At 37.5% G+C, this 26,602-nt stretch overlaps 1 protein-coding gene across 1 annotated transcript in view; it reads left to right on the top strand.

Moving 5' to 3' along the window:
* The window catches only part of PTCHD4 (patched domain containing 4), a 195,659-nt gene that overhangs the window by 58,775 nt on the left and 110,282 nt on the right, over nucleotides 1-26,602 (top strand). The window contains exon 2 of the mRNA XM_032753963.2: nucleotides 2,100-2,580. Within this exon, the coding sequence (XP_032609854.2) occupies nucleotides 2,100-2,580 (481 nt within the window). The remainder of the gene's footprint in view (nucleotides 1-2,099; nucleotides 2,581-26,602) is intronic.

Here is a 26,602-nt window from a genome sequence, read left to right as displayed (position 1 = left end):
GCTTTTACAATGTTGGTGGGAGTGTAAATTAGTTCAACCATTGTGGAAGACAGTGTGGTGATTCTGCAAGGATCTAGAACCAGAAATACCACTTGACCCAGCAATTCCATTACTGGGTATACACCCAAAGGATTATAAATCATTCTGCTGTAAAGACACATGCACACGTATGTTTATTGCAGGACTGTTCACAGTAGCAAAGGTTTGGAACCAACCCAAATGCCTATCCATAATAGACTGGATAAAGAAAATGTGGCACATATACACCCTGGAATACTATGCAGCCATAAAAACGGATGAGTTCATGTCCTTTGGATGAAGCTGGAAACCACCATTTTCAGCAAACTAACACAGGAACAGAAAACCAAACACTCACTCAAAAGTGAGAGTTGAACAACAAGAACACATGGACACAGGGAGGGGAACATCACACACCAGGGCCTGTTGGTGGGTGGTGGGCTAGGAGATGGATAGCATTAGGAGAAATACCTAATGTAGTTGATAGGTTTATGGGTGCAGCAAACCACATGGCACGTGTATAACTATGTAACAAACCTGCATGTTCTGCACATGTACCCCGGAACTTAAAAGAATAATTAAAGAAAAAAAAAAGAAATTCGTCACTTGGAATTCCTAGTGATCCTACTAACAGCATATTTACTCTCTGTAAATATTGTAAACTTTTTGTGTTTGCAACACACTTTCAAGTATTAGGGTTGCTTTGTCGCATGTTAAAAATGCAAATACAAACAAGTGCCTTAGATATAAGTGTCTGAGCTAAACAAGTCCACAAGAATTAAGACATGTGTCTGCTACAGTACATAATGCCTCCCAGTTCTGTGAAAAACCAGAGTTATCACACTATTGAGTTTGTTGTCTTCTGCCCTACCCACTCTAGGAAGAACTGTTTCTTCTTCTGATTTTACCCCTTTATATCCTTGTTAGATAAATATCTTGGCAGGTTCGGTTGACACACAGTGTACTTGTGACATAAACATAACTTAGTGCCTGTCTCTCACCTGGTACTTGAGCATACTTTCAATGCTATACTTCATCATGCAACCTGCTACTAGCTTCAGTATTCTGAGAACCATTGCCATTGAAATAAATGATAGTTGTGGCAATAATAAACTTTCCAAATTAATGATAATTTGTTGACAGCTCTTCGCGATTTCTTTCTTCATGTTGGGGCACACTGGATGAGAATTACTGTTCTCAACCTGTTTTAGTAACTCTTTGGCCACATACATGTGCCTTAAAGAGCAGTGATTGCTTCTCTTACCAATTTCCTACTCTCATGATCTTGCCTACTCTACCTCATGTCAAACTCTGAAAATGAATTGACTTTTGGCAACGCAATCTGAAATTCTTATCAGTCTCATTTAGGGGATTTGTCTACTGTCATCAATAAGAAAAGGTCAACCTATGTCTGAGGCAGGTGTTTGGAGGGAGCATTGTAATGTGTGAATAGGTGTTCACATCATATTTAGGAAATATTTCAATGCCATTAAATTACTTGTAAGAAACAATATTTTTTGTAGTGCTCTTCAGTATGCAATTATATTCCCAGAATATAGAGAATATATAAGAATATTCATGTTTGTGTGTATTTGTATGAGTGTTGGCCTAGGTATATGAATGAACCCTAGAAAGATTAGTGTATATTTATAGAACAGATAATTATCTTAACTTTTGAAATATTATTAATTCATGGCAAGCTTTACTTTTGGCTGAAACTGAATCATAAAACTTGATCCTGTATTAAGGATTTGTAATGGATTGTTACAAAAGGAAATGCTGGGAATTGGGATATGAGTGAGATCAAAATACTTATCTACATTTCTCTATGCATGTGGCAATTCTTCTGTAGCTTTGTAATACTTTTTGCATATTTTATGTCCTTGATCATCATACATGGTATCCCATGTAGCTCCAAATGTTGAATATAAAATTCTAACTTGCCTCTCCACCCACATCAGTTTCACAATTACTAGCACCTATCTCTGCCTTCCTTGTGCTCCTTCACTTAGAGTAAGAATCTATTCCCTGGAATATACATCCGTTTGGTAACTGAAGTCTCTTCTTTTTCTGTTTTCAAGGATGGGAGGAACAGTTTTATTGGACACCAACTGGGCGGGGTAGTGGAAGTGCCAAACAGCAAAGATCAGCGGGTCAAGTCAGCCAGAGCCATTCAAATCACCTACTACCTCCAGACCTATGGCTCTGCCACCCAAGACCTCATAGGGGAGAAGTGGGAGAATGAGTTCTGTAAGCTTATAAGGAAGCTCCAGGAGGAGCATCAAGAACTCCAGCTCTACTCTTTAGCATCCTTTAGCCTCTGGAGAGACTTTCATAAGACCAGTATCCTGGCCAGAAGCAAGGTCCTGGTGAGCCTCGTGCTGATCCTGACCACAGCCACCCTCTCCAGCTCCATGAAGGACTGCTTGCGCAGTAAGCCCTTCCTGGGCCTCCTGGGGGTGCTCACAGTATGCATCTCCATCATCACAGCAGCAGGGATCTTCTTCATCACCGATGGAAAGTACAACTCCACCCTGCTGGGAATCCCGTTCTTCGCCATGGGTAACTATCCATCCTTGTGGTAATCGGATTCTTACCGGTTTGGGGCAAGGTAGTATATTTCTTGAACTCTCAGGTGGAAATCTGTTTTAATTTTGCATTGGGGTGTCTATGTCGTTACATAAAATTTTACTTGGGGTTGTGTCTTTCACCTTATTGGGCCTTTCAGGAAATTATGGGATGAGCAAACCATCTTCTCATTTAATTTAATGCTGTCAAATGTTTTTAAGTTATACAACATTGGAATTCTCTACTCAGATCCCTCAAAAATAACAGATCAGGGATTATGAGAGATAGAGTTAAGGATATCCAAAACCTACTTCAAGCAAAATTTTGTGGTCCATATTCATGGCCATTCTCAAGTTGTTGGGAGTGAAGAGTGAATATCATGAGATGAAAATTCTGAGAACAAATGATGTGTCCTAATCTCAAAGAACTTCTTAAGTAAGCTTTGTTTATTAATTTATTTCAATGTTTCTGCACCGAGTATACTCCATTCCCCTACCTCTGTATAAACTAAAACCTTCCTGCTGCCACTTAGAAATATCCTCTAATTTTTTTCATCTTTGGTGAAAAGAATTAATGAATACCCTTAGTCAAGATTATCTCATCTTGTAAGTTTTCCTCCAGCTATACATAAATGGTCTAGAAAATAGTATGTGGGTGGTGTTTGTGTGTGTGTGTGTGTGTGTATTCTTTCAAAGATAATGTCAAATCTGGGAATAAAGGCACGTAAGTGTTTAGCAACAAGATTGATATGTCTTATCAGAAAAGAGATGATGATGGTGGTAGCTATTGGTACAGCAAGAAAGTTCTACACATCAGGTGTGATGTAATTCCCTATGTGTAGCGATTTAGAGAATGAGCTGTAAGTAGTTTATTGGTGGTGAACTGACATGAGCAAGACAGTCTTCATATTAGACAACTTAGGGCTTGCTAGGGGTTTTGCTAAAACTGCTGGTGAAGTAATTAGGTAATGGAAAGATTTATCAGGAAAATAGACAATTACATATTCCATACAAATAAAGAGAAGAGCACCTCTCCTGATGCTGGATTGTAATATAGGTTCTATGAAGCCAGAGAAGTGTTTTCATTCCTTAAACAAAATAATTGTTTCTCACTCTCCAGGTTAAAATCAGTTCTGAATTACAGCTTTATTAGCAAATTTAAAAAGATGCAGGCATGTGATCAGAAAGTCTTCTAAGTGACATAGGCCCTTTCTTTTTCGACCTTAGCAAATGTTTTTGTGTGTTTAGATGATAGATGCTGGGATCTAATTTATTTATCTATAAACCCAATATCATTGTGGCCATGTTAAGTTGTTAGTTCATCTTCTTTTTTTCTTTTCTTTTTTTTTTTTTTTTTTTTTTGAGACAGAGTCTCACTCTGTCTCTCAGGCTGGAGTGCAGTGTCATGATCTCAACTCACTGCAACCTCTCTCGCCCAGGTTCAAATGATTCTCTTGCCTCAGCGTCCTGAGTAGCTGGGATTACAGGTGCCAGCCACCACTCCTGACTAATTTTTTGTATTTTTAGTAGAGACAAGGTTTCACCATGTTGGCCAGGCTGATCTCAAACTCCTGATCTCAGGTGATCCACCCACCTCGGCCTCCCAAAGTGCTGGGATTACAGGCATAAGCCACCACGCCCAGCCAGTTCATCTTCTTAAACCTCAGTTTCTTCTCATATAAAATGGGGAATATAATGATATCATTTTCAAAAACTAGGTTTGAAAAATGTAACAGTATATAATTAAAGCTCATAGCCTATACTAAATGCTAAGTAAATATCGGCAAGTTTTACTATTTAACCTGATGTTTTAAGTGCAGTGGATTCACTGATGAATAGAAAACAGCCCTTGGTTTTGGAAGTTGAGCCTTCCTGGCTTTAGGAAATTGAGCCTTCCTGTATTTTGCATATCATCTCTAAATACATGTTAATATTGTTAGTAAATAGTATCTTTCTTTTTCCCAAAGAACTTATTCTATAAAAAAATTCTTGTCACCAATGACAAAGATGACTCTAGATTTGAACCATTTACACTTGTTACCTTTTTTTGAATTAAGTCTCATCGCTTGAAATAATAAGATTTATAAGAACGATACAACATGATTTACAAATGAAACATAGTTCATTGGAGGCTAACAAATTGGACACCTTACTGCTTTCCAGGGTTCCTTTCTAAAACTGCTGATGAACTAATTAGGTAATGAAAGTATTTACCAGAAAAATGTACAATTACATACTCCATACAAATAAAGAGAAAAACTACCTCTACTGATGCTAGATTGTAACCTAGGCTCTACGAAGCCCGAGAGGTATTTCCATTCCTTAGACAAATAACTGGAATGCTAAAAGCCACAGTGAGGGATAAGTCTAGACCCTTCAACACACACTTTGCACCTCTCCCAGTGACTTTTAGAATCATAAATAAACCCTGGACAGTGTAGGTGCAGACTTTAGGAAGACTGCTTAATGGTCCCTCTGAAGTATTTCTGCAATTCAAGTCCTTAAAATCTTCTGAAAGGATCATTTCGGCTATTTCTGAAAACATACCAACAGAAGACCTAAGAACATATACTTTAAGATTTTTGCTCCATAAAGGGGGCATTTGTTTCGTTGTGTTTTGTTTTATTTTTAGAATGATTGGAGTAGAAAAGGGACCAAGATTGAACACTGTTGAAATAAAAGGAACACTCTGCTAGGTTTTCATCCCAGCTTTTCTACTAACTCTGTGTGTTATATTGGGCAGTTCTGTGAAGTCCCTTTGCCCTAAGTCCTTCATATATAAAATAAAGGATTTGGAATCTTCAGCCTTACAATTTGAAGATTTCAAAATACAATTTGTTTCATCTTTGAAGTTAGTATTTAATCCTTTATAAAAACCTTTAAAGTATGTGTTATCCTCAAATCTCTAATTTATAGTCTTCTTTGTTGCCTTCTGATGTCAGAGATAGAAAGAGAGACAGAGAGGCTTAGAATAGAAAAATCACAGCTTTGCATACAGAGCCTCAGATACACAAAGCTGTGAGACATGAAAGCATATTGCTATGAAGGTGGTGAGGTGGAATGTGAAGTTGAGCATAAATATGTTGTGTTTGCCACATATATATCTGCTGGTGGTACACACGATAATGGTTGAAACCAGTTTTTGATGAATTACAGTTTACATGGTGTCAAAACTGCATAATCCCTAAGTTAGTTGGGTATAAGGGAAAGAAGCCCAACTCTTCTGGTAAACCTCTATTTCCATTCCTGTCTTCCTAAGATGACTTCTTTGAGGTAGTGAATATTTATTTGCTCCATTATGCATCAATACTCAAACCATTCGGGCTTGTCAGTATCATCCCTGAAGGTGGGTATGTCGCTGATGCTGTTTGTTCCTCACACTGGACTGGCTTAGCTGTCTTCTCTTCGACTGCATATCTCGCCTCTGTACTGCATCTCCTTGTTCTTTTTGTCTGGTCATTCATCCACTTAATATTAAAATCATTTCAGAGGCATATATACCATACCTAAATATCCCATATTTTTGAAGCCAGTGACAATTTTTATACTTTGTCCTGGTGTTCTCATAAAAAAAATTATATGTGTCAAATTGCATGTCTCAGATTTGGGTTTAGAAAAAAAGATTATTAGAAGTGCATGCAGTCTCTCTAAAGAAGTATTCAGAAATAATTCCAGAATTCTAATTATTTTTTTCTTTTGAGATAAAGTCTCGCTCTATCACCCAGGCTGGAGTTCAGTGGCATGATCTTGGCTCACTGCAACCTCCACCTCCCGGGTTCAAGTGATTCTCCTGCCTCAGCCTCCCAAGTAGCTGGGACTATAGGCGTGTGCCACCACGCCTGGCTAATTTTTGTATTTTTAGTAGAGATGGGGTTTCACCATGTTGGCCAGGCTGGTCTCAAACTCCTGACCTCAGGTGATCCACCTGCCTTGGCCTTCCAAAGTGCTGGGATTATAGCATGAGCCACCGCGCCAGGCCATAATTTTTTTTAAAAAAACTTGAAAGGACCTCATTTAGCACTAGCCTAACATCCTTTCTCTCTCTAAGCACATACCAATGAGAATGGCACTAATTTAATTTATAACTCATTGTCAGCCTTTTTTTTTCACCTCATTTGCTTTATGTGGATGTGTTTCCTCTTTCTGGAAGGAGAAATATGGGCTAATATCACACACAGACACCAAGCTGGCTCATTCTGTACTTTGCTGATATTCTATGGATAGTTGCCAGGGACAGTAGTAGCCTCGGATCACTATGATTTTTTTTGTCCATTCTGAGTCTGTGTTATGTGTAGAACTCTCACTTCAGTCAGCTCGACACCACAGGACACAGTGATGACTCGTTTTTTTGCAAGTAAAAACAAGCCTTTCAGATACAGATTTTCACTCATTTTTCCAAACTGAGACTCATATTAAATTATTAATTTTCAAAGATTTATTGAGCATCTACTATGTTCAAGGAATTTTGGGGTTCTGGAGTAAAAGACATTGAACAGAATTGATCAAGTTGTCACCTTCATGAACCTTACCTTTTAGGACTGCAGAAGGGATGAATAGGACAACTAAATAGAGAAATATAAACTATGTTATATGATTCTTAAGTGATATAAATAAAACAAATAAAGCAGAATAAGGGATAAAGAACATAAGTGGTCAGATAAAAGCCTTCCTAAGGAGTAAAATTGAAGCAGAGAGCTAAACGAAGCACCTGAGATGAGTGGCTCTGGCAGAGAGAAATAGATGTGCCAAGGCTTTAATACAGGACCTTGCTTGGCGAAGCTGAAAAAGAGCAAGAAAGTGAATATGTCTGGATCAGAGTCTGATCTGAGTATGAGTGTTACAAGGAGGGGTCTAAGAGATAGTATTGGGTCAGGTCATATAGGACACTGAGAATTAATCTTCGGGTGAAATGAAAGCTGTTTGAAGTATTTTGAGGCAAGAGTGTGTGGTCTGACATACTTTATAAGGACATTTTTGTCTACTGTATGTAAATTAATTTGCAATGGGGCAAGAATAATTCTACAGAGACTATTTAACAGGTTATTGCAAATTTTGCATGGCATATAATGGTGATGTGAAATAGCATGGGAACAGGGATGGTGATAAAAAGGAATCAGACTCAGGATAAATATTTGAAAATAGAATTGACAGGACTCAGTGAGGGACTAGATATGGCATGTAAGAGAAAAAGAATTGTCAAGGATGACCCCAAGCTTAGAGGACCAAATAAGTGATAGAATGCATTTGCCATTTACTGCAGTAGTGAAGTCATGAGAGGAATTCATTGTTGGGGAAAAATTAAAACCAAGTGGCAAATGTGGAGTCAGTAATATAACACAGTACGTAGATCAGGTTCCGAGGAAATCTGTAAATTAGAGCTGAAGATACAAATTTGAGATTCATCACAGCATAGTTAATATTGAAAACCATAGAATCCAATGAGATCAACTATAAAGATAAACATAAATGAAAAAATAAGACATCCAAGATTTGAGCCCCAGAGCATTTCAATGGTTAGAAATTGGGAAGATGAGGGATTCAGAAAATGACACTAAGAAGGATCAGACAGAAAAATAGCATGAGAAGCAAGAGAGAATAACGAACCAGCAGCAGAGTAGAGAAAGTGTTTTATGAAGGAACAAGAGAGCGATTGTTCCAAAAGTGGCTAAGAAATTGTGTCCGTTGAGAACTGAGAAGTAGCCATCTGATTTAGCAAGATAGAAGTCATTGGTAACTTTGAAAAGAGCTGCTTGGGGGAATGCTGAAAATGAAAGGGTAATTTCAAGAGATTCAATACAGTTTGGAGGGAATGAAGTGAAGATAGTGAATAGAGACAATTCTTTACTATTATTATTATACTGTAAGTTTTAGGGGACATGTGCACAATGTGCAGGTTTGTTACATATATATACATGTGCCATGTTGGTGTGCTGCACCCATTAACTCGTCCTTTAACATTAGGTATATCTCCTAATGCTATCCCTCCCCCCTCCCCCCACCCCACAACAGGCCCCAGTGTGTGATGTTCCCCTTCCTGTGTCCATGTGTTCTCATTGTTCAATTCCCACCTATGAGTGAGAACATGTGGTGTTTGGTTTTTTCTCCTTGCGATAGTTTGCTCGGAATGATGGTTTCTAGCTTCATCCATGTCCCTACAAAGGACATGAACTCATCATTTTGTATGGCTGCATAGTATTCCATGGTGTATATGTGCCACATTTTCTTAATCCAGTCTGTCGTTGTTGGACATTTGGGTTGGTTCCAAGTCTTTGCTATTGTGAATAGTGCCACAATAAACATACATGTGCATGTCTCTTTATAGCAGCATGATTTATAATCCTTTGGGTATATACCCAGTAATGGGATGGCTGGGTCAAATGGTAATTCTAGTTCTAGATCCCTGAGGAGTCGCCACACTGACTTCCACAATGGTTGAACTAGTTTACATTCCCACTAACAGGGTAAAAGTGTTCCTATTTCTCCACATCCACTCCAGCACCTGTTGTTTCCTGACTTTTAATGATCGCCATTCTAACTGGTGTGAGATGCTATCTCATTGTGGTTTTGATTTGCATTTCTCTGATGGCCAGTGATGATGAGCATTTTTTCACGTGTCTTGGCTGCATAAATGTCTTCTTTTGAGAAGTGTCTGTTCATATCCTTTGCCCACTTTTTGATGGGGTTGTTTGGTTTTTTCTTGTAAATTTGTTTGAGTTCATGTAGATTCTGGATATTAGCCCTTTGTCAGATGAGTAGATTGCAAAAATTTTCTCCCATTCTGTAGGTTGCCTGTTCACTCTGATGGTAGTTTCTTTTGCTGTGCAGAAGCTCTTTAGTTTAATTAGATCCCATTTGTCAATTTTGGCTTTTGTTGCCATTGCTTTTGGTGTTTTAGACATGAAGTCCTTGCCCATGTCTATGTCCTGAATGGTATTGCCTAGGTTTTCTTTTAGAGTTTTTATGGTTTTAGGTCTAACATTGAAGTCTTTAATCCATCTTGAATTAATTTTTGTATAAAGTGTAAGGAAGGGATCCAGTTTCAGCTCTCTGCATGTGGCTAGCCAGTTTTCCCAGCACCATTTATTAAATAGGGAATCCTTTCCCCATGTCTTGTTTTTGTCAGGTTTGTCAAAGATCAGATGGTTGCAGATATGTGGCATTATTTCTGAGAGCTCTGTTCTGTTCCATTGGTCTATATCTCTGTTTTGGTACCAGTACCATGCTGTTTTGGTTACTATAGCCTTGTAGTATAGTTTGAAGTCAGGTAGCGTGATGCCTCCAGCTTCGTTCTTTTGGCTTAGGATTGACTTGGCAATGCAGGCTCTTTTTTGGTTCCATATGAACTTTAAAGTAGTTTTCTCCAATTCTGTGAAGAAAGTCATTGGTAGCTTGATGGGGATGGCATTGAATCTATAAATTACCTTGGGCAGTATGGCCATTTTCATGATATTGATTCTTCCTATCCGTGAGCATGGAATGTTCTTCCACTTGTTTTTATCGTCTTTTATTTCATTGAGCAGTGGTTTGTAGTTCTCCTTTAAAAGGTCCTTCACATCCCTTGTAAGTTGGATTCCTAGGTGTTTTATTCTCTTTGAAGCAATTGTGAATGGGAGTTCACTCATGATTTGGCTCTCTGTTTGTCTGTTATTGGTGTATAAGAATGCTTGTGATTTTTGCACATTGTTCTTTTGATTTTGCATTAAAAAGAAATTAATGTTTGCATGCTGATGGAAACACTAGAGTGAGAAAGAAAACTTTACAGGAAGGCAGAGAGAGGAAGAAATTGCAGAAGCAATGCCACTCAGTAGGAAAGAAGGGACCAGATTCAGAGCATAAGTGGAGTCATTGCATAGACCGTTCACCTACTATAGGAAAAGGAAAGGCCTAATACATGGATGGATCCCGATAACTCAGTGCATATGGGGATGAGAGCATGTGGAAATTCTCCTCTGTGCCTTCAGCTTTGTCAGCAAATATGAAGCCAGTCATCAGCTGAGAACAAACTTGGGGAAGGAGGTGTTGGTTTGTGGAAAGTGAAAGGAATTTGAGTCACCTTGGAAAACTGGAGACTGAATTAAAGAAGAAAATTTGGAAGGATAACTAGAAAGCTCTAAAGGCCCATTTGAAGCTTGTGTTCATGAATTTTTTAAAAAAAGAAATGAGTATACATGGTTGCTGTTTTTTTAACCCCTAGGCACATATAGCTGGGTAGAAGAGTTAAGTAGGTGTTGAGTTGAATTTAATCAGAAAACAAAAATGAGGTTTACAGTATATACAAAGGTGTGACTATAATGACAGATCATGAAAATTGTGCAGGTCAGGGTCAGCTAAACTAGACCATGTTGCAATAACAAATAATGCCTTGATCATGTTAACATAACAAAGATATATTTCTTGCTCGTCTCACAGTTTGGTGTGGGTCAGGAAGATCTCTTTGCCACCTCTCTTCCAGCAGAGACTCAGGGACCCAGGATGCCTCCATCCTGTAACCATGCATCCTCAGAGTTTGTGCTCAAGGCCATGCAGGCAAAAGAGAAAATAGTTAGAGAACTCACACCTATTTGTAACAGCCTTACCTCAGAAGTGATGCAGTTACTTCTTATACATTCTATTGGCTAGCCAACAGCAAGGAGTATAGAAAACACAGATGGCCAAATGGATTGTTTTATGAGCATCACTTGTCTCTTTCACATAAACAAAGCCAAACAATAAAGGAAATGGCAATATTATTCCCTAACATCACTATGGTAAGAAATTGATAAGTTGAAATATTGTGGTTCTTTCTGGGTCAGATAATCGTTTTAGGTTGGAGTCTATTCTAGTTATCTATGACTAGATATCTAGTTAACTATGTTGGAGATTTCTAGTTATCTATGACAAACACCACAAAATTTATTAGGATAAAACAACCACTTTATTATGTTCGTGGATTCTATGGGTCAGTAGTTTTGAAAAGACACAGCTCTTCTCACCTCTGTGTTGTGCACATCTATTTCTCAAAGCGTGAACCAGCACAGTGTTTAGGGTATAGTGGGCCCACTAAGACTTAATGCTTGGCTAAAGTTCTTTATAATGATTATTTTACAGTATTAGAAATGTCTCTAATATGTTGCCACAGGACTTATTTTACTCAGGATCATCAAACACATCAAAATCCTTCCTAAAATAATTCCATTGCTGTAAGAGAATGGACCTTATTATGATATCGGAATGTTTAGTTGGAGCTATTTCTTAACCATATTAGTTGTACTCATGCTTTAGTGACAGTCACTTCCTTTGAAAAACACTGGCCAATGATGTGAAAATATTCCTCTGCTTGTGCTTAGAGGCTTAGAGTCAGAAGACTCGGAGTCCAGTCCAGCTCCTGCCTCTTACCTGCTAGATGTCTTGTCCCTGGGCCTCCTTCATCTTACTCTCTCATTAGTTGAGGAAGAACTCATTGTTCTTTAACATCTCTTCCACTTTAGCTCTTTAATCAGTGCATCATTTATTTGGCACTCATTCGATATGTCATCTCTTCTAGAGTTTTGACTCACTGGGGGATAGAACTGTGTCTCCTTAGCATCTTTGCCATTGTCTAAAGTACCCATAGTCAGCATTTTTTTTTTTGTTCTTAACCTTTTTTTTATTTTTATTTTTATTATTATACTTTAGGCTTTAGGGTACATGTGCACAATGTGCAGGTTTGTTACATATGTATCCATGTGCCATGTTGATTTCCTGCACCCATTAACTCGTCATTTAGCATTAGGTATATCTCCTAATGCTGTCCCTCCCCCCTCCCCCAACCCCACAACAGTCCCCGGAGTGTGATGTTCCCCTTCCTGTGTCCATGAGTTCTCATTGTTCAATTCCCACCTATGAGTGAGAACATGCGGTGTTTGGTCAGCATTTTTAAACATTGACTTATTGGTGGCTTTTGTGACTGCTAGAGTTCTTTGAGCAAGAAAAGTCTTAACTTTTGGTTGTTTTTAGCTTAGATATTTTAATGTGCCTATTTTTATGTATGTAATTCTTTAGTTTTAATTTTCTTGCCTATTTATTGCCTTCTCTGTTCTTCTTTTAGAGCTTTGACATGGACCTACTGTGTCAGACCTTTCTAATGAAGTGAGACATTGTCTCACTAACTGGTTTTGCTAGACCTTTTAAAGGAGGTGGAAAAGATAGCTATCTTGGCATAAGAAGTAAGAGGTGAATTTTATGTCAAGCATTTGAGGTAGCATTGACTAGTGTGTACTTTTTATTATATAGCACTGTCCAACACTGCTAGTAATTTTCCTGACTCCTTAAGGTTCTACATCTTCTTTGGAATCCACCTCCGTCTCTTGCACTTTTTACTGCAAATGAGTTTCCTCAAGTGGTTACTGAAGTTTAGGAATGAGAAAGAGTACTGTTACATAACAATTTTACTGAGGATGAGATGCATATGGACCCATTTTAGTAATATTGTTTATCTTGAGAGTAGCTGATATGCTAGTATAGATTTTTTAAATGGAAAAGTTTGTAAATATGCCTCCTGTTGTTCAATATGTGCTGCTCTTGCTTTTTACTTCTTGAGTCAGATAGTGAATCAGGATTGAATAGCTAAGCAGGGAGGGACATTGGAGTGACATCAATTTATCCAGCACATGGTAGAATAATAATATGTCAGGTACTTCCATTTCTCCAGCATCTAAGGCATCCTCAAATACATGTCTATCAAAAGCAACCTTAACACTCCTCATTAATTGAAGTCCACTTTACTGTCATGTCAGAATGTCCCAAGAAAAAATAGTCCTGATGCAGGACAGCTGCAGTTGCCAACCAGAATGGGATTTTTTTTCTGCAGTACTGCATCAAGCAAGGTAAATGCTGCAATTGAAACTCTGGAAACTTGTAGGGTGAAAATGCATTAAGGGTTATGCCATTGTTTTTCTGAAGAAAAATGTATTGAAAAACAGGAGATATACTTCCTAGATTCAATTATCTTTCAAGCCAGTATTATCATACCTAGTGATCTAACAAAAAAAATTGGCAGAGGAAGATGAGATACATTCTATGGTTATTTGCTGGTCCCAGAGGCCAACCTTAGGCTTCCAAGAATTGAGGAACCCCTGTGGGCTGATTCCCACCTGCCTTCCTGGAACATGGTGGCTTATGTTTGCAGCAAGTGTTTGTGTATCATAGTTGTCAGCTTCTTTGTTAATGATTGAGTAATGCCTTAATCCAGACCAAGACAAAATTCTAATATTCAAGACTTGGCTTACAGATATCACCGTGTACCCTTAGCAAATCAGTCTGAGTACAATCCTGAGTTTGAGTTTAATATAAAGAAGATGCTGCTGTTTGTTTTGCTGCTTCCCCACATTGACTTAGTCTAAATAGAAATAAGACTAGGTCCAGGCCAGTGATACTTGCAGTGATTGTTTCCCTTTTAGGTGTAACATTCTAAACTAAATATTCCATTTAATGATATAAAGTAAGACAGTATATTAGTAAAGAGTATTTATTAATAGTATTTGAGGTTACATAATAAAAGGCATAAATAATATAGCCATATTACTAAATGATAAAAGCCAAGTAATGAAGGAAAATGAGATAATTTTACCAGAAAGAATTGGGGACAAGATTAGGTTAAACTACTTTTTAGCACAAAAAAAAAGAAAAAAAAGAGGAAGGAGGTTTTAACAGGCCCACTTCATCAAATGAAAATCAAGTAAGATCACACAAAAGAGATCACTGAAAGGCACCTAACATGTAGGTTTTGGGGTGAGACTGATGAACATAATGAGGACTCATTATAATACTTAGCAGTAAATTAATGGCTTCACTCTCTATAATTCTATTACCTTCCTCCTCTTTTACCCTGCCATGATCAAGAGTCGAGGCAAGGTTATATACTTTACTGTGTTGCCACAGTGCGGGGCAAATAATAAGTGGTGTGTTCAATAATTATTTCTTGAATGAATGACTTGTGATTTTACTAGCTCACAGCAAAGATAAAGGTTTTTTTTTAGAAAAATGTTATAAACCTGAGTGTAAAATTATGTGTTCTTTTAAAAAAATTAAATCAATGGCTTTTAAACAAAGCCATTGAAAGTGATTGGGTGATGAAGGGATTTGGGTGTTTCAAATGTAAGTTTAGTTTAAAAGTTGTACCTTTTTGTGTTTCTGTGGAGCTTCATGCACTTAAAAGTACTCAATGTCCATTTTTTTATGAATATGGATTCCTTATTTGCCAAGAGGTAAGTAGGGCAGCTGTTTCTATTAAATAAGAAAGTAAAACCATCAGAACCATTCTCAAGACTGTGTGGTCAGGATTAGAACCTGCATTTCTTGACTTTGCCTCTCGGGCTCCTTGGCTCTGCTAGCTGTTCTCCAACTGAGCCCAGGGCTTCTGGGGTGCAAAGGGTACTGTGGGGCCTGAGAATAGTTGAGCCAGCAGGAGTTTCACTTACTCTGTAGCCCAGGCTGGAGGGCAGTGCTGCAATCTTGGCTCACTTCAACCCCTGCCTCCCGGATTCAAGTGATTCTCCTGTCTCAGCCACCCAAGTACCTAAGATTACAGGCATGCACCACCACACCCAGCTAATTTTTGAATTTTTATTAATAGTAGAGGTGGGGTTTCACCATGTTGGCCAGGCTGATCTCCAACTCCTGACCTCAAGTGATCCACTCGCCTCAACCTCCCAAAAGTGCTGGGATTACAGGCAGCGTGAGCCACCGCGCCCAGCCACTCTCTCCTGAGTCTGACCATGCACTTTGCTCTAAATATTTCACATGACAAGTTTCCATAAAGATTTAGTTTGAATAAAAAATTACTATGAACTAAAAAAAATATATAAAGTTTGAAATAATCTGTACAACAAACCCCTGTGACATGAATTTACCTATATAACAAACGTGCACATGTACCCTTAAAATAAAAGTTAAAAGTTAAACCTAAAATAAAAGTTAAAAAAAAGTTTGAAAACTGCCATTCCTCTACCATTCGACAGTGCCTCCTTCATAATATAATGGAAGGTAGAAATTATACTAGAGATGAACTAAATGTGTTTCATAGCATGTGTGGCTGCACATCCATCAAATATTTTATCCATGTACTTCCTGGAGTCATTTTATTGAAGTGTTCCTGGAAGTATGATTTTTACTTAACATCTTAACTTTCTCTCCAGTAGACAAGTTAACCCAATCTCAAAGGCTGGAGGCAATGATGGTTTATGGTTGCCAGGAAAAACTAAGTACGATGCCAAGACATTCCATGACAGAATTATCTGTAATTTTGTTGTATTCCAGGGGAAGAACTTATGTCTTATGGGTCAAGAAATTGTTTTATAAATGTACAGTGGCAAACCAAACTCTCAACGAGGAATCCCATTAAGCATGTTGACAAGAGATAAATAAGTGAGCGAGAATCTCTCTCTGGTAACCTCTCCAAAAAAGTGGCTTACATATATCTTCTAACTAGGCTTCATTTTCTCAAAATATGTAAAGGCTTTGTGATGAGCATAAATTAAAGCAGTGATACCTGATGAATTTCTTTGTTCCTTTCAAAGAATGCTGCCCCAATGCTTCCCAGATGCCGTCCCAGTGCTCCCTGGAAAGTGCTGTGTATGTAAAACAGATGTTCACCTTGCTAGCCCCGACCATTCTATGTTGGCCACCTCCTTTTGTTGATAAACTTTTGCCAACATGAATCAATATCACTGACTATGTAAGTTAATGAACTAAGTAAACAGTATTTCTGATGGGACTATCCCACATTCTTTCTCCTTTCTATATTTATTTATTATAAATATTTTATTTATATATGTCAATAAATAGGTCAAATGAAACAAACTCTATCTAGATCAAACACGTTTAATCCTCAGAAAGTGACCATCTTTTTATGATTTCTAACTGTTTAAGGTTCTTCCCTACTGTTCCCTCCTGTAAATTTCCTAGAACATTTTTCTTTTTGGCTGTGTTATTTATTTCAGTCTATTTATCCCTTTGCCCATTCTAATTCTTCTTAACCTTTTCCTGAAAAATGAATTCCTAAAGCAGAAGCAAGTGTGTTCCTGTATTCCCCCACCCTATCCAAATGCCATTACCAACATGCTGTCTATATATACTCAGCTCAGTACTGCTGTGTTTCTGTAGCATTTCAGCCAAGGCAGAGAAGTCCCTCCAAGCAAACTCATGGGTTTAGTGTCTGAATAGCTTCTAATTCTAAGCAAAACCTAGCTGGTATCTATCCGAATACACAAGGCTGTTTTATATCTTGTGATGTTTCTTTTTCCAGAAATTACCTTCCACCTCTTACTTGTGGTTTACCAGATTCAAATGTTCTTTGTTGTATGTTATTTTTTACTGACCTCCAAATTTAAGAATCACTGATTGGTTTTCTCTTTTGCCTTCTCTGTACCCTTCTTTACATGCCTATCGTCACTTCCCATGCTAGGCTGCAAAGCCTTCATTAAAAGATCAAGACTTGCTGTTTTTGTGTCCCAGGCAACTAGCGGAGGGCCTAGGACAATATCGGAGGTAATTTTAAATTAGTTTTGGACTGACTGAATGAAAGATGCTCTGGCATATTGACCCACTATGCATAATTGGCTTTTACCTTGGGTGCCTTGCATGGGGTTTGTGCTGGTCGCTCTGTTTTCCCTCTCCATTGCCACCATATTTTCTTCCCACCTTTCTCTTTTCTGATCTTTGCTCTGGACAGCTGATTCCTATGGACTGCATCACCCAGTATCCCTTGTCCTCTGGGTTTTGGTTGGGTTTGGCCAATAAAAGTCACCACCAGAAGATAGTAGGGTAGAAGGAAAAACAGGTCAAAGTCTTTCTTACCTGCTCCCTCCTTCCCTGATCTGGCAACAACTTCAGTCTCTGGCAGGCAGCCTCTGCTCCATATCTGCAGCCATCATCAGGCACTGATAATACTATGTTGTCTCTTATACTTTAAAAGTGATAACAGCTCCCTGCTCTCAATAGTCTGAGTATCTTAACGTACTTTTTGTTGTTCTGTTTTGTTTTTCCATTGGCTCTGCCCATATCTCTATAAGTAGTCCTTTAATTAAGATCTTTTTATTTCTACCATCTGAGGGATTTCTATATCCTTCTAAGCCTCTCAATTTCTTACTAGATAAGAAACAGTACCCCCATGTCCTGCTGGATCTGAAGTCCTGCCCTAAGGTCCATCCACTTGTTTTAATTCATTGCCTAACTCTTGCCAACCAAACATGTTCAAGGGAAATGGATTCTACTCTCTACCAACCCAGCTGCTGGCCATCAGTGGACTTAGGAGCAGTCTGCATTGTCCACCTGACTTTGAATATCAGCTGACACCTGGACATCTGCTGCCATATTCTGCCTGCTGCTTTGACATCTCAAGTTCACAAAGTCCTTAATATACTGTGCATTGCATCTCCTTTCAGAGGGCAGGCAACTGTCAAGGTTCATTTTACCTACTTTTGTAATTCCTAGAGTCTGCTTTCTCCAAGTGGAAGTCTTGAGGGCAAAGCTTCCTGTGTAGACTTATTTTTGTATCTATCTTAGCTATTGTGATATGTCGACTTTGAGAAAGAGCCTGAAGAAAATTCTTCTAACATACATGTTTTTACCATCATCATTGGCAAAATCTGAGGCTGGCATTAAAAGAGGTTATGCTCTCTAAAAAGCAAGAATAGAAAAATTATTGCATTGGTGATTTCCATAATCATTTTTAGGTCATGGTGGCTATTTTTTTCCATGTACTTAGTTTAAGCTAAAAGTAGTTTGACGTAAAATTGTTGCCTTACAGTCAGACTTTCCAAATATATATAAAAGAGGCTGCCTGTCCTTGTTTTGTGCCATGGTGCCATGCTTTTGCAGCTGAAAATAGCATTGGCGTTCATTCCTGGCACATTATACTGCAGGCTTCTATCTAATTTGCTGTCCACACTCACCCTGAAGTCCTTTTCAGCACTGCTGCTTTCCAAGCATTCCCTTCTCATTGAGTATCTGTGTCTCATACAATGCTATTCATTTTTCATTTTCAAGGTTGACACACATCTTTCTACCAATCTCTCTTCACTCTATTCTGGGTAGTAATTGTGTGTGTCTGTGTTTAATTCATGTGTTTTTCTTATTACAAAAGTAATGTAGCATATTTATTATAGGAAAACATTAAAAGAAAAATAAAGTATCAAACCACCATCCAAATACTATTAGTAATAAAAAGTGTGTACATAATTTTATTACATCTATACTTAAATATATAAATATACAGAGATATCAAACAAAAGTGAGATGATTGTATATATGTTATTATGCATTCTGCTTTTTAATTTAATAATAATCAAGAATTTCCATAAGTGCAGAAACTGTATAAAACCTGCATGTGTACTATTTTTACTAATAGCTATATGTTGACACATGTGAAGACTGCTCAAAGGAAGAAATAGAACATTACCAGCATTCCAGAAACCTCCTGAGCACGTTTTCTTAATTACAACTCCCTCCCTCATCTTTTGTAATAACATGTAAGTCGGAAGGAAGTCTTCTGGTAATCAGTTTTTAGCTTTTCTTCATAGTTTCACCACATATGTTATTATGTGCATGCATATGTATGTATATATATATATATATATATGTTCACATCTGTGTGTGTATATATATATATATATATACACAATTATACTATCTTGGTGAATTAAATATTTTATCAGCATAAAGTTGTGTTCTATCTCTAGAAATAGTTTTCTATTTTAAAGTCTATTTTCTAATATTACTATAGCTTCATCAGAATATTTTGTTCATATTTGTCGTTTCTCCATTGTTTTTGTACTAACCTGTTTTCTTACATTTTCCATATGTGTCTTGTAAATTGTGTATAGTCAAATGTGAAGATTCTTCCAGGCTAATGATTTTTTATCTCTTAGTGGAGAAATGTAGTCCCTTTAGTTCCTTCAAAATAATTTTGGATATGATTGAATTTAGATCTATTGTCTTATTTTTGCTTCCTAGTTGTCTCATATGTCTATATGTTATTATTGTTCTTTTTTTATTAACCATCTTTTGGATTGAATTAATGTAATTCATCACTCATTTTTCCCTTTTGCAAATTTGAAAGTTAAAAGTTTTGATTTTGATTTTGTGATTGTTATACAAATTACAGTATTCATATTTCAGAAATCTAAAATTAATCAAAACCTTCCTTTTCCTTTTATATATGATAAATAGCTTAGATCATTTAAGCTCCATTTAGACTTCCTCCCGACTTACAGCACATTGCTATCTAGCACTTTAAGTCTATTGTTAGTTGTTTTTTTTTAAACTTCATTAGACCTCATTATTTCTTTTCGATACAGCTCATACATAATCTTTTACATTTACTAACGCACATATTTACCGCTGTTTAACAATTGCTATTTCTTCTTACATCTCTGACCTTCCATCTGGGATCAGCCTTCTTTCTAAAGAACATTATTTAGTTCTTTAGAAATGTCCTGCTGGTGCAAACTTCTCTCCATTTTTTGTTTGTTTGTTTTACTCAGAATGTCTTTTTAGTCCCTATACTAAAAGCTGTTTTTACTGTGTACAAAATTCCTTTATTATATTGAAAATAACGATTCTCTATCATCTTTATCCCATTGTCTTTTTCTCTGACTGCTTATAAGATTCTTCTTTGTCTTTGGTTTTCTGCAGTTTCACTGTGATATATCTAGATGTGACTTCTTTGATTAATTTATTCTATTTGTTTTGCTTTGAATTTGTCTCACTGAGGATTCATTGAACCTCTTGATTTCATGGTTCTTGGTTTTTACAAAATCTAAAAAGCTATCAGCTTTATCTATTCAAATAATATTTTTATATTATTCTTTCCCTTCCCTCTTGTCCTCCAATCAAACATATATTACAATTTCTTATGTCTCTTATACTTCCTTTTGTATTTTCCACTTGTCTCTGTGCTACGTTTTGAAAGATTTCTTCTGTCTGATAGAACAGTTTGCTAATTTTCTTCTTTGTAGCATCTAGACAAAAGAGAATATGTAGCTAATATGAATATGTAGCTAAACATATTCATTAAATTTTAAAATATTCATTAATGGATTTTTATTTCTACAAGTTTTAGTTCTTCTTGGAGTTGCCTATGTCTATACCTGTTTCCTGTCATCTGAAGATACTTTTCAAGATCATATTTATTTTTATTAAGGTAAGCACATGTAGTAGTCCATTTTCATGCTGCTGATAAAGACATACCTGAGACTGGGAAGAAAAAGAGTTTTAATTGGACTTACAGTTCCACATGGCTGGGAAGGCCTCAGAATCATGGTGGGAGGCAAAAGGTACTTCTTATATGGTGGTGGCAAGAGAAAATGAGAAGGATGCAAAAGCAGAAACCCCTGATAAAACCATCAGATCTCATGAGACTTATTCACTACCACGAGAACAGTATGGAGGAAACCGCCCCCATGATTCAAAATATCTCCCACCAGGTCCCTCCCACAACATGTGGGAATTATGGGACTGCAATTCAAGATGAGATTTGGGTGGGGACACAACCAAACCGTATCATTCTGCCCCAGCCCCTCCAAATCTCATGCCCTCACATTTCAAAACCAATCATGCCTTCCCAACAGTCCCCCAAAGTCTTAACTCATTTCAGCATTCACCCAAAAGTCCATAGTCCAAAGTCTCATCTGAGACCAGGCAAGTCCCTTCCACCTATGATCCTGAAAAATCAAAAGCAAGCTAGTTACTTTCTAGATACAATGGGGCTACAGGTATTGGGTAAATATAGCCATTCCAAAGGGGAGAAATTGGGCAAAACAAAGGGGTCTGAAATCCAGCAGGGGAGTCAAATTTTCAGGCTCCAAAATTATCTCCTTTGACTCCAGGTCTCACATCGAAGTCACACTGATGCAAGAGATGGGTTCCCATGGTCTTGGCAACTCCACCCCTGTGGCTTTGCAGGGTAGAGTCCCCCTCCTGGTTGCTTTTGTGGGCTGCCATTGAGTGTCTGTGGCTTTTCCAGGTGCATGGTGCAAGCTGTTGGTGGATCTACCACTCTGGGATCTGGAAGACAGTGGCCCCCTTCTCACAGCTCCACTAGGTGGTGCCCCGGTAGGGCTTCTCTGTGGGGTCTCCAACCCCACATTTCCCATCTGCACTGCCCTAACAGAGGTTTTCCATGAGGGCCTCTCCCCTGCAGCAAACTTTTGCCTGGGCATCCAGGTGTTTCCATACATCTTCCAAAACCTAGGCAGAGGCTCCCAAACCTCAGTTCTTGACTTCTGTGCACCTGCAGGCTTAACACCATGTGGAAGCTGCCAAGGCTTGGGGCCTCCACCTTCTGAAGCAACAGCCTGAGCTGTACCTTGGCCCCTTTTAGTCACAGCTGGAGTGGCTGGGATGTGGGGAACCAAGTCCCTAGACTTCACACAGCCCGGGGACCCTGGACCCCACCCATGAAACCACTCTTTCCTTCTAAGCCTCTGGGCCTATGATAGGAGAGGCTACCTTGAAGACCTCTGATATGCCCTGGAGACGTTTTCCCCATTGTCTTGGGGATTAACATTTGCTCCTCTTTACTTACACAAAATTCTAGAGCTGGCTTGAATTCGTCTTCAGTAAATGCATTTTTCTTTTCTATCCCATTGTCAGGCTGCAAACTTTCTGAACTTTTATGCTCTGCTTCCCTTATAAAACTGAATGCCTTTAACAACACTCAAGTCACCTCTTGAAGGCTTTGCTGCTTAGAAATTTCTTCCCATACTCTAAATCATCTTTCTCAAGCTCAAAGTTCCACAAATCTCTAGTGCAGGGGCAAAATACTGGCAGTCTGTTTGCTAAAACATAACAAGTGTCACCTTTGCTCCAGTTCCCAACAAGTTCTTCATCTCCATCTGAGACCACCTCAGACTGAACCTTATCGTCCATATCACTATCAGGCTTTTGGGAAAAACCATTCAACAAGTCTCTAGGAAGTTCCACACTTTCCCACATTTCCCTATCTTCTTCTGAACCCTCCAAACTTTTCCAACCTCTACCTGTTACCCAGTTGCAAAGTCGCTTCCACAGTTTCGGATATCTTTTCAGCAGTGCCCCACTCTACTGGTACCAATTTACTGAAATAGTCCATTTTCATACTGCTGATAAAGACATAACTGAGACTGGGAAGAAAAAGAGGTTTAATTGGCCTTATAGTTCCACATGGCTGGGGAGGCCTCACAATCATGGTGGGAGATGAAAGGCACTTTTCACATGGCAGCAGCAAGAGCAAATGAGGAGGATGCAAAAGCAGAACCCCCGATAGACCATCAGATTTCATGAGACTTATTCACTACCACAAGAACAGTATGGGGAAACTGCCCCCATGACTCAAATGATCTCCCACGGGTCCCTCCCACCATACGTGGGAATTATGGGAGTACTACTGAAGATGAGATTTGGGTGGGGACACAGAGCCAAACCATATCAGCACAGTCTCTAAGATTTTTATAATTAGTTCATTGCCTGAGGTTTCTGTGGCTCTACTGCTGTTTGTCATTGGTATAGGTTTCTTAACTCAATCACCCTGTTTCTTTGTGTGTCTGGTTATCTATAAGTATGTGATAGTCTCTATTTTTGCAAAAAATTGTATGGGTGTTTTCAGATTCCTAGAATGGTGTTGTCTCTTCCAAAGTGGCTATGTGTTTGTATCAACCTAGAACTTGACAGCACTACTAATTGGAAAACATTTCAAATCTAGTCACAGCTTTAGGTTCCCTGTCCAATGTGTAAATGTATACAAAGGCCCATCTATAATACAACGTCTAATTTTTTTTTCTTTTAATTTTTCTTTTCCTCCTCTGCTTAGCACACAGACAAGCTTCTATAAAATGTTATGTGACTGGGGTCAGGCACAGTGGCTCACATCTGTAAACCCAACACCTTGGGAGGCCAAGGGGGGCAAATCACCTGAGGTCAGGAGTTTGAGACCAGCCTGGCCAACATGGTGAAAACCGATCTCTACTAAAAATACAAAAATTAGTCAGGGCACGGTGATGCACACCTATAGTCCCAGCAACTTGGGAGGCTGAGGCTAGAGAATTACCTGAACCTGGAGGCAGAGATTGCAGTAAGCTGAGATCACACCACTGCACTCCAGCCTGGGCAACAGAGCAAGACTCCATCTTAAAAAAAAAAAATGTTATGTGACTGAAAGTAAGACATGGGGATTAGTTTTCATGTAACATTGTTCTAAAGCTATGGCTTTGGAGATCCAAGCTTGAATTGGAGAAGGTATCTCAATAAGACTTCTCATCTTGAGCAACCCTTGGAATTAAATTTCTGAACTCTCTCATTCCTTCAGGCCAGTAGCCTCAAGGAATTAGGACATTCAGAAATGGCCCCTTAGTGTACATATGTGTTTATTTTTTATCAAGCATTTAGCATTTTTTTAACTAAAGCATTAATACAAATGACATAATCTTGGAATATTAAGAATCACAAGCAGCTGCACCATCACTTTAAATGGCTGGATATTTAGTCTTTTTTTTATTTTTTTATTATTATACTTTAAGTTTTACGGTACATGTGCACAACGTACAGGTTTGTTACATATGTATACATGTGTCATGTTGGTGTGCTGCACCCATTAACTCGTCATTTAGCATTAGGTATATCTCCTAATGCTATCCCTCCCCCCTCCCCCCACCCCACAACAGTCCCTGGTGTGTGTTTTTAAGCCTTCACCATTTGAGTCTTTTTCAAATATGCATGTGTATGTTCTTAATGTTAATATTTACTGCCACTAACCCAATTTTTCTCTTCATGTAATTTCCTAGGTGACAATTTGTTCATTATCTTCAATTTTAATCCAATAGATAATATTCAAATGCAAACCTTTTCAAACTTGCTTTTACTGTGGATCAATTATTACATTTATTAATACCCTGGTATCTCCTTCTCAAAAGAAAGGTTTTGCCACTATGAGAAGTTTCAAAATACAAGATGCAGCAAATTGACTTTATCCAGAGTATGACGTTGCAACACACCACTGTTGCGTGTGATATCAAGCAGGTATTTCCCCTGGCAGTGGCATACCCATGATTGTAATGTTGAGTGGATACAAAGCAGACTCTATCACTGGTAACCTTATTCTACAACTTGATGTATGCACATTATGGGAGAAAAAAGAAATGATATTCATGGTGATTCTTACAATTTACTGTTCAAAAATATTATTTGAAGTACTCTGGGGTGCAGTTTGATTAGACCAAATTGATAGAAAATGTAATACAGCTCCACTAGGCAGAGTAGAGTCAATGATTTGATGACAGTAAGATATAAAGAATCTCTTATAAAGCAGTCAAAGACAGGTAGAAGCAGCCACATATATCTCCATATCAAAAGATTCTTCACTTAAATACCTCAGGAGGCAGGCTACCAACATATTGTCCTGACAATAGGGAATGTTGAGATTTGTACGCTGGAGAATATATATATATGCTACTTAAAAGCATTCAAATTTAATTTTTGTAAATATACCACCTATCCAAGATCTTGTGGTTAAGGAGCCAGAGTAACTAACAATGAAGATGTAATAATAACTAAAAGATATTGAGCATTTATAATGTCCCAGTGATGAACACTTTCCAGGTGTTAATTGACTTAATTCTCACAATAATCCAAAATATAGGAATGATTGTCATAAATAAGGACAATGATACATAGATAATTTTAATAATTGGCTGAAGGTCATATCAGATAGCATGCAATAAAGCTAGAATACAGACACAGGAGCTCCAACTAAGTTCTTCTACTAAGCATATTATCCCTCCACATCTTCATAAATAGCTATTCATTTAGACAAAAGTTCTACAAACAGGGGTCATACTGTCTACAGATTTTCTAAAACCTCAGACATACTTCTTGTATCATAAAAGGGATAAATTTTATACGTAAATGATATTGTATTAATATATTATATCAATACTATTAATATATTATATCAATACTATTAATATATACATATATATGCTTACATAAACAATTACTCAGTTCAATATAGGCTGAAATTTTTCGTGAAGCAGATCTGCTTTGATCTCTATTCAAAAATAATTTAGATGTTGAAAAACCAAACAAGTCAAAAAGAGCAAACAAAATTTAAAAAAAAAATTTACTTCAATATAAGATCATATCACCATAAGTTTTCCTCAAAATGCACATTCCATGGATATTGAAAAAAAAGGAATGCATTTAAATGAAAATCTTTATGCTGAAATGACAACCTTTCTTTCCTTAAATGAACGGTGAAAAATAGGGCATGACAATAAAAAATTATCTGAATATGGATATATAATACAAATAGCAATTGAATCGGCATGAATTTTATTTGATTAAAACTAGTTCTTTCATCATCCACTAAATGAAGGAGTTTTTTTCTAAAACAGGAAAATTAAATAGGAATATTTATATCATAAATTGTTCTTCTTCTACTTTTTTACATATTTCCAACTAGCAATGTTAAAAATATGTTGTCTATATAAATGACTTTCATACACTGTCTTGCTGTCTATGTATATGCTTTGCTACTGCAGATAATTTTATTACCATCTTAAAATATTAGATTATCCTAGCTAGTTACTTCATAAAATTGCATCTGTGTCCTAAAATTTGCCCTTGTACCACTTATCGGTTTTAGCATATTCTTCATTTTGTGCTGTGTGGCCTTTTTTTTCAATATTTATTTAAGGCATAGAGAATCAATTCTATCAGCATGATGATTTTTATTCAACTATGTCAGCTTAAAAGAGTAGTAAGAATGGGAGCTATACATAGAGAAAGCAGGAGTCAGTAAGAAGTTAGCTTCTTAGAATAATTCCAAGGAATCACATGAAAAGATATATTAAGTTTGATGCATAAAAATCAGTTCTCACAAGTAAATGAAAATGTGTTGGAATGGTCATAATTATATTTGAAATTCCCATATTTGGAATTCTCAATGCATTTCACTGCAGAGAACTGAGCTAACTTTATACTCATTATAAAGTCACACAGAAAAATCTTAATAAATAGAAGAAATA

The sequence above is a fragment of the Hylobates moloch genome, unplaced genomic scaffold (assembly GCF_009828535.3).
Source record: "Hylobates moloch isolate HMO894 unplaced genomic scaffold, HMol_V3 SCAFFOLD_20, whole genome shotgun sequence".
NCBI classification, from domain to species: domain Eukaryota; kingdom Metazoa; phylum Chordata; class Mammalia; order Primates; family Hylobatidae; genus Hylobates; species Hylobates moloch.
The sequence above is the reverse complement of the archived record's forward strand: the minus strand, read 5'-3'. Positions and strand labels throughout refer to the sequence as shown.